Genomic DNA, 12,434 nt, shown 5'->3' on the forward strand with positions numbered 1-12,434 from the left:
TTGCTGAAATGCAGACTGTGCAACTGGACATCCATTTTGACTGGTGCGCACCGACTGCACTGCAGGGAACCAAAATGTATGCGTTCAGTTCCAGCTCTAAGAATCCGTCAGAACTAAAACCGGCAGGTCAGAGCTTTACAAAAATCAGAATCGGCCTTGAAAACTCCCCTTGGTGCACCTTTAATTGTAAAACTTAAAGTACTAAAAGTGAGTTTTGATCTTAGAATGCCTAGAAAGCCTTTAGCTCATCAATCCAATTAGAAATTAACTTTTTTAAAACTAGAACAAGTAAAATGTTAACTGTTCATAATCTGTCAAAAGAACCCCTGTTCAAAAGATCTGAACTATCACTTTATTGTAAAGTTTAGGATCCTATTGTGGCAGATTTGCCCTATTTTATATGAATTTGATATGTAATATATATGTGATCATTTGAAAATTAAAATCCTCACCCAATTTTAACTGCTGCTAACATTGACCAGAAATAAAGAGTAATTCTTAACGTAGATTAAAATGGCTCCACAGGGTCACTTCACCTCTACCTGTGATGTTTGAAGATGTTAGATTCGAAACAGGATTCTCAACATCAAGTAATAAAGACAAACTGTAATAAATTAGAGCTTTTGTTACGAAAACCGACACTTGATAAAGCATACTTTGCATCCAACACTTTTACCACAGCTATAAACTCTGAGACAGATGATCTAAAATTAGAAGGATGTCTGTGAAAAGTTGCTTCATTGATGTAAAGACTTAATTTATAACTACTGCAAAAGAAGCAGTTACAGCACGCTGCCACTGAGAGAAAATCTATCTGTTGTGTTTCATAATTATCTTTTTTTTTCTTAATCTGAGACTGTTAATTACACACAAGCGTACACACAAACATGAAGTGACTCTTAGCGCCGCCTCGGTTTTTTTTTTTTTCTTTTTTTCCTGTCATGGAAATGTGCTCAGAAAGGAGCGTTGAGCGCATGTGTGCCGGAGTGATTTATTAGCGTGCGTTTGCAGCTGTATGTTAGTGTGTGATGTGTATTACTATGTGACTGAAGCAGAATGAGTTTTGAGCTAAAGCAGCCTGCTCTTTAAATAAGACAGACGAGGCAAGAGGGGGTGGGGGGGGTTAGATGGAGAGATAGTGACACGGAAAGATAGAAATGAAGAGGAAAAGAGCGGTTACAAAGGGGGGAGAGAGGGAGACAAGAGAGATGGGGAGAGGGGGGGAGCAGATAGAGAGGTACAGGAAGAGAGGGAAGGAGAGGTGGAGAGTGAATCTGTCATTTTGGAAGCTGTATTGAATCGAGCTCTGCGTCAGGATGTGCTCTACATGCTGATGACCCTGCCACACACACGTGCGCACACACACACTCTCACACACGCATAAACTCTTAGAGGAGGCCCTGCTTCGTTTTCTGGTAAACTACTACTGCCCCCTGCTGTCCCGATGGCGTGCCTAACCCGCTGTTACCATGACAACAGGGGAGAGAAATGTGGACTTGAGAGGGGATGTAAAATGCTGCCGTTAATTTATCTTTCTCCAAGATTTTGTGTGCAATTACTTACACTCTTGGGCTGTTTCTTTTGCAGAACCAACCAAAACCAGCTGCGATAACCCAGGAACACCGCGCTACGGCTCCTTAAATCGGACCTATGGTTTCAAGGTAAAACATGTCCCGACAAACTAGCTCTTTAGTAACTATTTATATAAGTCTCTGTTGTGGCTGTTTTACTAGGAGTGTGAGGCAAGTTGAAGACCTGGAAAGAGAAATAAATGAAGAGTAGAAGCAGGCAGTGGAAGAGACATTGAAATTCTGACTAAGATTTTTCAATAAAAATAATTAAATCTCTAAGTCTTTTTTGTCATATATGCAAGCATCAAGTATTATCAGTGAAAGTTGTTTAATGGACTTGTGAAAGTAAGCTGTCAGAAGAAGAAAAGAATACGACAGTATGTGAATCCTAATGAATAAAAAAGGGTCTTTGAACGCCACGTATAAATTAGAAAATGGGCATTAAGTAATGTCGCTTCCCTATGTAGCTCACCAACAATTTACAACTAATTTTTCAGCTTTGAAAAAGTGCATGATGTTATGAAGATTTGCTCTGCTCAGCACCTGTCAGGTGATAAATCGTCAATGGTTGAAAAGATGTTTTATATATATATCAAACAAGAAATGCATATGCTCAGACAGATCATGACTGCGTCACAAATAAATCCCTCGCTGAAGGATTTTGGTCATTCCAGATAACACAGAACAGATTTATCTTCCAAAAGTCAGAATTAAGGTACTTTTGAAACTTCTCATTGGTCTGGAACTTGGTTGACTGATCACAGAAGAAAATCAACACTCGTTTACAGTTTAGTATCAGGTGTTAAAGACAAAAATATAACCTTTTCAGAGAAGAAATATCTCTGAATTTGTGTTTGACCTGAAAAACTATCTGCTTGATACTTGTAGGTAAAAGTCAAAGAAAAGGAATCCTGAGAGTTTTGATTTATCAAGAAGAAATTAAAAAAGGTAACACTTTATAGTGTCCAGCTATAAGTATGTATTTCTTTATGAACAGGATTGAATTACACACCTTATTGGACTCAGGCTAACAGTTTGTTTAACTCATCTGCTATTCAAAAAATAATAATAATACTTAAGTATTAAGTGTTGAGCTGAACTGGTCCGAGTTATTAAATCGTTCCACCACAGACACAATCACTGAAATACTACAACAGCCATTTTAGGCAATAATACTGGTGATAACTGTTTATTTGATAAGTGTTATTGTTAGTTATTGTCCAGCGGTGCATTCAGTGGCAAACAGACAAGTAAAAGTTTTATATTCCATTTAAGGGAAAAAAATAAACAACAAAATCATAAAGTCAGCTTTTATAGATGGGAAATAAAACACTAATTTAAATACTAATAAAGGAATTTAACTTGTTTCTCTCTGAAGTTAAGCGACTTGCAATAAAAGTTTACAGTATTTAGAGCAAAAAGAAAAGCGCGTGTTTTGTCTTCTTACACCCAAGGTGTACTGAATGCAGGGTAGTACAAAATTGAAGGCAAGCAGGAGATAAAGACTGGAAAAGTGGATTATTCTGCTTTTAAATGGAAACATGATGTAACTTTCTCCAGCACTTCTAAGATTGTGTTTTTGAGTTGACAGAACTGTTAAACAGCCTAAAATGTCCTTTCAAACACAAAAAAGTTGTTTTTTTTAATTCTCTGCCTCATTTAAGTTAGGTTGTAGATGATGTTTTTTTCTCTTTCCCTGATTACAAAAATTATATGAACAAAACATAAAGAAGCATTTTAACAACCCTGCTGTAAATATAACTTAATTAGATTGAGACTTCTAAGACCTTATATTGTCTTTGAATTAATTTAGAAAAAAAATGTGCTTAGAATAAGTTGTCTGAATGATTATTTTAAAACTTTACTCAGGAACATAAAAATGACTAAAAAAACAAACTTTCAGTAAACAGTTATTGTTGCAGCTAGTTGCTTAGTCACTGCACTGTTATTCTGCAACGGACATGTTTTTCTGACAACCATATTTGTTTGAGTCAAGGTCCTCTTAATGTGTGCTTTAAAGCAATTAAATTCAAGTATTTTTTTCTCATCTTTGTATTTGCCAGAACATTTCTAATCCATCTTGTACAATTACTGCTCTAGATAAATTGAACTTGTGCCATCTGCCATAACCCTCCACTGCCATGTAGTTCCTCTGAGGGTACTTATAGTCCTTCCCGAGCTTGTGCAAACAGAATTCTCCTCAGCTCTCTTCATCTGTGTGCTTTTCTATCTCTTTTTGTACCTAGGTGGGGAGTGTGGTGTCATTTCAGTGCCATCCAGGTCATTTGCTTCAGGGATCTTCTTCTCGAACCTGCCAGCCTGATCTGACGTGGAGTGGAACGCAACCTGAGTGCATACGTACGAAAGATACATCTTTTCAACTTGCTACCTTTTCACCCATCCGCTCGAACCATCTGACAGACTTATTGAAGTGAACAATGTAACTCTCCAACCTTCCAGCTCATGCCTGTAAGCAGCCAGAGAGCCCTCTCCATGTGGACGTGGTGGGAATGGACCTGCTGGGGTTCGGCTACACGCTAGTGTACAGCTGTCAACATGGATACTTCCTGGCAGGGGGCTCAGAACACAGAGTCTGCAAGAGTGATGGCACTTGGACTGGAAAGATGCCAATATGTAGAGGTATGTGATTCACTCCTCTGCTTTTGAGCGTCAGTATCAGCATCAAGTGCATTTGTTTGATGGTCTTATCTCAAGCGGTTTCGCTTGCATAAACAGACAAGAGTCTCGCTCAAGGACACTTTGGACCATCTGGAGTAGTGAGAGATTTACTGGTGGGGTGGACAGCCCATGTACTGATGGAGAGACTGAAAGCTCCAATGCAAAAAAAAAAAAAAAAAAGCAAAACATGTTCTGTCTTTGGCACGTTTAGCATGTTGGTTTATAGTTTTTAGAAAGATTTAATGTGAAACTGCTGCATCTTAGCTGGCTAACACAACTTATGTGGAATGTCTGTGTTGGCTTTAAATATTTCATCTTAACTAGGAATCTGTTTATAATCTCATAATGTTTTTTTGTACATCCACAGAGAAGAATATTTATTGGTCACTGGTTTTTACTAAAAAAAGGCTTTCAGTGTTTTACTTGTAGTTTAAATACTAACAACCTGTATTCTGTAATGTTTGAGTGATGAATTTATATTCAAACAATACTTATTGAAAGCAAATTTTCCTTTTTGCTTTTAAAAGGAATTCTCTTTATGTTGAGTTCTGTGGAAAGATTATGAACAGTTAGTATCATACTTGTTGCAGATAGCTCCTTGAACAGCCTCAGGTTAAAGAAATAGTTTAATTCTGACCAGACTGACAAGCTTCTGGCTCGTCTGAGTGGGGCTAAGACCAACTTTGTTTATTTCTATTGTAAAACAAACCCAATCTCAAAAATTTCATAGCCATTCATGTGATTTTTATTTTATGACTGCTGTTAGTTTCCCTTAATGTGGTTATTCTGGCAGAAATATTATGATATTCCTACAGGAAGTGCCCCAGGTTGCACATGAAGTGCTACAGCTTGATGCTCCTGCTAGTAGATCTTGCAAATAACCAAAGGATTCTTTGTAAATAATCATGTAATGCAAAACTGATCGCAGTGTGAAGGTTTATATAATAGTGTTTGGAGTTGTTTTATAACAGCATCGGTCCACTTTGGTCCAGATCGCGCTCACACTAACTGTAAGCTTATCAATAACAATATTCAAAACTAGCCCTTTAAGCTAGTTTAAAAAAATGGCATTCCTGAACCAGCTGATAGAATAAAGTAGTTTTCATAGGATGTAATGTCAGCACCGATAAGCTTATTAAGTTTGCCGTGTTTTAACCAAAACTGCTAACAGACGAAGCAGTGAAGATTCTTTTGTGCAATGAAAAATGGCATGCTACTTTTTTCAAAGAAATCAGTCCATCAGAGCAGCCACCCCGCCGTTGCCCTGAAGAAGTCTTTAAAACCGGGTCACTCTCTGATCCAATTTGAGATTCTGGGACACAGGCTTTTTCCCCTTGCTTGTCTTCACTTATTGGAAACAATAGCTGCGTCATGAAGAGATGATAGGGGCTGCTCTCAGTGGTCCGAACCGAGTGTCTTAAAGCTACTTTTAAATGGATCCAATATGCACCACCATTATTGGGCACGAACTCTATTTGTATTGCTCTGCCTACAAATTCTCATTAAAGAGTTTTTTTTTTTGTTTTTTTTTCACTTGGCTCTTTTCAAAACACTCCTCACTCATTATGCACATGTGTGACTAAGAGTGACCAGCACTGCATTCTAATGCGGTTATTTGGCAGCAGAAAGCATGCTTTCCCCTGGATAAAACTGATTTTTGAACATCAACCGAGAGCTCTGCAAATGAATCAAAAAGCAAACTACAGCATTTTAAATCTTTTCCTAATGTGTCCATAGATCTCTGCCCAAGCGTTTTAACCCTTCTGTTTCTCTGCCTCTCGTGTGTGCAGCTGGAGAAAAGAAGAAACCTGTGAAACCAGTAACGGGAACCCCCAGCCCGAAACTTAACGGTCAGTTCTGTTACAGACTTCTCTGTTTCAGGTTAGGATGTTCCTTCTCTGTGTGTGGCGTTCCTCAACTATTCTGTTTCAGCCTGGTTGAGTCTTTTGCTCAATAATTTTGGCTCGGCTCAGTTTTGCTTTTGTCTTTTTGTCGATTTTAAGATGCTCTAATGCTGTCTGCCGTAGTTTTAAATAATTCATTTTTTTTCTTCTAACAACACAGAGAAAAGTAAATGATCCATTGTGATATTCAGCTACAGTTTTGTTCACTTCTGTGTTTTTCAGCTGTGCCCTCGTTGCACTTAAAAATCTAGTAGCTACACCGTCCACATGTTTCTGCTCCAATTATAGCAGGCAGTAAACCTGAAATCCCCAAAATTCTGCAGGTGAACTGTTTGTTTTACGGCTGTACATGTTGACAATAAAATTACAAGGATTTCAAGAGCTTGAAGTCACTTGCATGTTCATTGCAGATAATTCTATGTAAGTGAAGCCCTTTTGGTAAATACTGGGAACCAAGATTTCATCCCACATAAAGGATTGCCCAATAAAGAGACTCAGCCATTCCTTCTAAACTGAGAAGAAACTCCAGGGATGCTGAGGCCAAAGAAAATAAATGGCCTGTTCTGAAAAGACCCATCCAGAATGCAGTACCAGCTGCAGGGGAACAGAAGCACAAGGACAGACCTGAGACAGAGCAATATTAGAAAGACATATGGGAAAAGAGGCATCACATAACGCTGATGCCAAGTTGGTGATAGGCCTAGGAGCTACAGTAATCTCTCAGAACATGATTCAGTCATCATCACCAAGGCAGAAATCCAGAAGGAAACTGGAGGTTTAAAAAACTGGACAGCTTCACAGTCTGACTGTTTATGATCACCTGGTGGCACAAAGATGCTCTGAACTACAGACTTACACTGTTGTTCAACGCCAGCTAGAAAAACACAACAGTAGTTGATGCGTGCTGCTCCATGTGGCGTTCACCATGCCTACATTCTGTCCCCACTGCCCCATTCGCTTCACCAAACCATCAAAAAAAGAAAAATAATTCAGATTCAGGATTAAACTGTTAGGTGTTTTACAAATGCATCTAACATCAAGCTAACTTAAGCAGTTTAGCCCTCATAATCTCATTATGTAACACCAAAACAACTAAATATAAGACACACAACCTAAGTCTGTAAATTGTGCTAACATCTGACAGAGCAAAACCCACCATTTTAACATTAAATGAAATTGGTTGATTCACTCTGAATGTCATAGAAACTTCTTAAACCTACTTTTTAATTGTAGATAGTGCGGGGATACCATTTAATGTGTCAAAAGGAGTTAAAGACTTTGTTCAGCTAATAAGGAAGAGAGTAGTGGATAAATAGAAATGAGCTATCCAAGCTGACTTTTATATTGTAAAAGTGTCATAATGTGTGTCACATATATGGCTAGTTAGCTCAGTAGGATGCAGGAAGTGCTTACAATCCATACATCCTGAGTTAGATCTCTACATCAGCGATATTCTTGCCAATATTGGCTCACTTTAGTGTCTAAATCTAGAATAAACATCTACTAATCTTTTACTTTTAGACCAAATTTTGCCTGGTTTTAGCTAAGGTGTTCTTGGTTTAGATGTTGTTTAGATGTCTTTTCAGTTCAAAAATGATTTTTAAAGCTGTAGATTTTCATCAAGATTGTTAGCTGGAATATAGAGATTTTGTTCAAAATGGGAGCAAAGAAATAAGCAATTATCCAGACTTTAATTACAAAATGACAGAAACTGACCAATTATTTTATAAAAAGAAGAAAAATCTCAAAAAACCAAGATCTTCAGAATCTAATTTATCTTTTTTTTTCTTCTGCAGTTCCAGATGATGTTTTCGCTCCAAACTACATATGGAAGGGCTCCTACAATTACCGTGGCAGGAAGCAGCCTATGACACTGAGCATCACCAGCTTCAACTCCACAACTGGCAGAGTTAATGTTACCCTTAGCAACGGCAATCTAGAGCTGCTCCTGTCAGGCATGTTACATTATGGTTTCACATTAAGTTCTCCAATACTATCTGCAAAAGGGAAAATATTTGCTTTGGCTTGGCAAAATAGGATTTGTGATGGTATTATGTCATGTTTATGTTATAGTAATACACCGCTGTTGTATTGATCCATAAATACACACTCAGACATTAAATGTAACATTGAGCTCCTTCTATCAACACTTTTACTGATGTGTGCTGCTTTGTAATGGTGGATTATTGGTCTCTTAAACTCTAAGACCTGCAAATTCTATACACAAATATGTACCCACACACTTACACGCGTACTTCTGGGTCCCCAGCGTAAGTATGGGTTAAGACCCTAATAAAACACAAATCCTGTTGAAGCTAAAATTGGTTCCTGAAGTAACAGAAAGTACAAAAACCATATCACCAAACTACACTGTAATCACACTTTTAACATCTGTCTACTGGTTTTAGAATAACAGCTTTAGATCAATGCCAGCTAAAGCTGCACTCACACAGCCACAGAAAGGTCACTTACTTCCAATTTGCACATTTTCCAAGTCTTAAAGCAGTGGTTCAGCATTTTTTGTATAAATCGTACGTCTGTGCATTGAATAAAAAGCTGATATCAAAATATGCTGAGACATTCGCTGTCTAGCTTAGCATAAAGACCAGAGTTACGGGGGAAACAGGCGTCTCTGCTCAAGATGAAAACTATTCCTGCTGACACCTCTAAACCTGTCCTTCTGACAAGATGAATCATAATAATGATGTGTAACGTTGGAGTGAATTACAGAATTTACACTTTTCTAGGAGTCATTTTAATCAATGTTAACTTATTTGACAGAAATATTCCATTCTCCGGAAAGATTTCGTCTTTTTGTGTTTTTGTAAAACATACTTCTGCAGTTTCAAAGTATGAATCTCATTATTTTACAATTGTTGAGATTATATTTACATACAGATTTGTTTTGTCTTCTTCAGGAGTCTACAAAGCTTCAGAGGCCAGATTAATGCTTCTGATGTATCAGGTGAACTATGTGAACCAGGGAAGTCAACTAAAAGACTCAGCCATCTCTCCAGCCAAGATCATGGACGACTCCTGGACCATGGATGGATTTGTGAGTCTCAGTGGATTCAGATATAATCAAGTTAATCAATTTTTGGTGGAAAGCAGGTCCATAATAATTTAGGTTCTATAGAGTTGTGAGTTTTAATTGGCCTGGCGGTGGTCAGAGGGCTCGGTGGCGCCGGTGTGATGGCAGCCTCACTTCTGTAAGCCCGCCCCAGGGCAGCTGTGGCTACAATGTAGCTCACCACCATCAGTGTATGAATGTGTGAATGAACGGGTGGATGATTGTAGTGTGAAGCGCTTTGGGGTCCTTGAACTAGATAAAGCGCTATACAAGTGCAGGCCATTTACCTTTAGACAACATTTTGTTAGAATTTCTAAATCACTAAGTCTGAAATAGTTTCCTGTTTCATACATGGGCTCAGGAAAATAAATACGGACTTTTTTCATCCTCATAGGCAGCACTAAATTCTAAACATTATAATGAAACACTTTCAGAGCACATCGTTTACCAAAAATAATATATTATTTGGCATTTTTCTTTTAAAAAGGCAATCCAGATTGAAAATAAATAAATAAGTAAAGGGTTATTGCATCTCTTCCTCTTCTATCTTGTTTTCCTCTCTATTTTTTCACACTCAGTCATTTTGTCCTCTCTGTGTTCTCTCCAGGTATCAGCAGAACCTGATGGTTCTAGTTACGTATTCCAGGGTTTCATTCAGGGAAAAGACTATGGACAATTTGGACTGCAAAGACTGGGTATTTTTCTCTTAGGTTTGGTAGCAGCACCAAGTAGAAATTGTTTTTTGGGGTGGTTTTTTGTACAATAAAGAATGAGGAGTATTTTTTTTTAATGCTTGCATAGACCTCACTGAATGTGACAAAGACTGCTCTAGTAACTTTTTTCTTTTTCACCCAAGATAACAAAAATTCTGTTTCACCTTGTCATTTTTTGATATCTCCCACATAAATTTGACAGTGACGAATCACTTTCTTGTCTGTCACAGGTCTGAACATGTCAGAAAGTCAGAACTCGCCACCCCCTCAGCTCGGCACCAACAGCAGCTCTGTGGCTATCGCTATTCTGGTGCCTTTCTTCGCTCTGATCTTCACTGGCTTCGGCTTCTATCTCTACAAGCAAAGGTATGAGTTGAGCTGCAAAACATCCTGTACATAGAACATGATCCTGTCATTGCATTGTTACCTTTTTTCTGTTTACTTTTAGTGCCATTAAAAAAAAGTTTTTAAAAAGAGGCTTCATTAACATTTTAAGAAGATGTCAAATTTGTGAAAACAATACCTGCTTCAGTGGTTTGATTGTCAAGGTGCTAAGAGACAGTTAAGTCAGTGTCTGTTGTAAACTGTGCTGCAAAACAATCCATGTTTAGAAGGTGGTAAATTGGATTTTTCAGAGGCAAGGTTTAGGCACAACTGACTGGTGTTTGGATTGTTAACAGATGCAGATAACGTCTGTTCCGCTGTTCGTATAAAAAAGGCTTGCTGAAGGAATTAGTTTTGGATGGGCTGTTTGGAATCTCACTAGGTTTACTAAAAAGCAGAACGCACTTTCTTTGATTCTTTTTAAAGCTTGTTTACTACTTCACTACTCCCAGGAGTGCACCAGTGTCCACTGGGTTCTCAGTAATACAAATTTTAATGGACAGTTATGCTTATATTTCTTTTTTTCTGTCATTTCTCTCCACAGAACCACACCAAAAACGCAGTACACAGGCTGTTCAGTTCATGAAAACAACAATGGCCAGGCTGCCTTTGAGAACCCCATGTACAACACTAACGCCAAAGCTGTCGAGGGGAAGGCTGTGCGATTTGATCCAAATCTAAACACTGTTTGCACCATGGTCTGAGGATTGATCATCCTGAACTTAATGACTCAACTATCTAATGGGACCACGATCGGTACAGGGCTGTGGAAGGTGGAGAAACTCCTAGGACTAAAACCGTTCAGCGACACAGTCTATATATCGATAACAAACAACCTTCACTTTGAGTCCAGTATCTCCCAACTGAAAGCCAACGGTAGCGTTGGTTCCCTTGGCTAACAGCATCCTGTATTCACAAATGGAAAATAAAGTCTACTGCCTTGAAGTGAGGCAAACAATCAGAGTAAACTCACAGTGAAATCTGACAGAAACACAACTGTCTCTAACCCCCAACTCTAAGCAAAGTCACACATACTTTTACTTTTCAGTACTAATGAGTAAGCCATGACCTGCAAGTTGGACGTCGTGACATGTCACTGCAACCCAGTGCAGAAGTTTGGACGTGAAACACCGAGAGTTATATTCTTTCTTGCCAGAAAAAGAAGACAAGTTCTTTGAGCTCCAGCCAGGATTATAAGACTGAGGGGATCCTGATGCTGACCAGGACCAGGCTATCAGGTTAACCACGAACGGTGTGACATGAAAGAGATGTCATTAAAGACACTGTGAAATGAAACAACAGCAACAAAACTCTCTTCACTCGTTTTGGTTCAACACTGACAGTTAGGAAAACGCTGTCACCAAAGACCTTTAGCTCTCAAATGACCACGGAACACATCAGCTTCACAACCAGAGAGGACAATCTTTTGTCTCTGTGGCAACCAGAGACAGGTCTTACTCGCCTCTTGATTGTTTGTTGGGTTTTTTTCTACTTAAATGGAGTCTAGGAAAGGCTAAAGCTAGCAAAAGTTGCTTTGAAAAGAGACTAACTCCTGAGCAAGGGATGAGGACATCTCCCGTAGATGGAGCTGTAATCCTAACTGAGCTGGGATTAGAGCGAAGCAAAACTACAAGGAGTCCAAAGTGGAGCTAGCGCTAATAGAAGAGATGAGAGACTGACTCATCTAACGGATAAACTGCCTCTTCCCATCCAATGCATAACAGAGAGGGAGGCTAACAAGATGAAGACAGCCCCCTAACTAAACTGGAAGGAGAGAAAGGGAGTCATTAAGAAGGAAAAAAAAGGATGAGATCTTATAACACAGCCAATCAGGGCCTGTCTACCTGAAATAATCGAGTGAGAGGAGTCAGCCCTCCTTTCTACATAATGAATCAGATCAGACAGAGTGTGGCCTTGAGGAAAAGAAGGTTCGTCATTCTGGAAATTTCAAAGACAGTTTGATGAGAAAAAGGCCGAATGAAAACGGAGGACTCTGATGGACTAACAAAGGAACAGACTTTGAGAAACAGAGGAAGCTCTGGCACTAAAGCACATTTCACAGGGACGCTTCCCGTCAACGCACTGAGAGATGGACTAACGCAGGGACAAAAGG

At 38.8% G+C, this 12,434-nt stretch overlaps 1 protein-coding gene across 1 annotated transcript in view; it reads left to right on the forward strand.

The window, feature by feature from the left end:
• csmd3b (CUB and Sushi multiple domains 3b) overlaps positions 1-12,115 on the forward strand; it is a 355,638-nt gene extending 343,523 nt beyond the window's left edge. The window contains exons 64-72 of the mRNA XM_017423975.2: positions 1,588-1,661; positions 3,818-3,929; positions 4,032-4,211; positions 6,041-6,100; positions 7,951-8,109; positions 9,073-9,209; positions 9,832-9,919; positions 10,168-10,303; positions 10,866-12,115. Coding sequence (XP_017279464.1) covers positions 1,588-1,661; positions 3,818-3,929; positions 4,032-4,211; positions 6,041-6,100; positions 7,951-8,109; positions 9,073-9,209; positions 9,832-9,919; positions 10,168-10,303; positions 10,866-11,025 — 1,106 coding nt within the window. The 3' untranslated portion in view covers positions 11,026-12,115. The remainder of the gene's footprint in view (positions 1-1,587; positions 1,662-3,817; positions 3,930-4,031; positions 4,212-6,040; positions 6,101-7,950; positions 8,110-9,072; positions 9,210-9,831; positions 9,920-10,167; positions 10,304-10,865) is intronic.
• Positions 12,116-12,434: the final 319 nt, after the last annotated feature.

This window comes from Kryptolebias marmoratus, linkage group LG5 (assembly GCF_001649575.2).
Source record: "Kryptolebias marmoratus isolate JLee-2015 linkage group LG5, ASM164957v2, whole genome shotgun sequence".
Classification (NCBI taxonomy): Eukaryota; Metazoa; Chordata; class Actinopteri; order Cyprinodontiformes; family Rivulidae; genus Kryptolebias; species Kryptolebias marmoratus.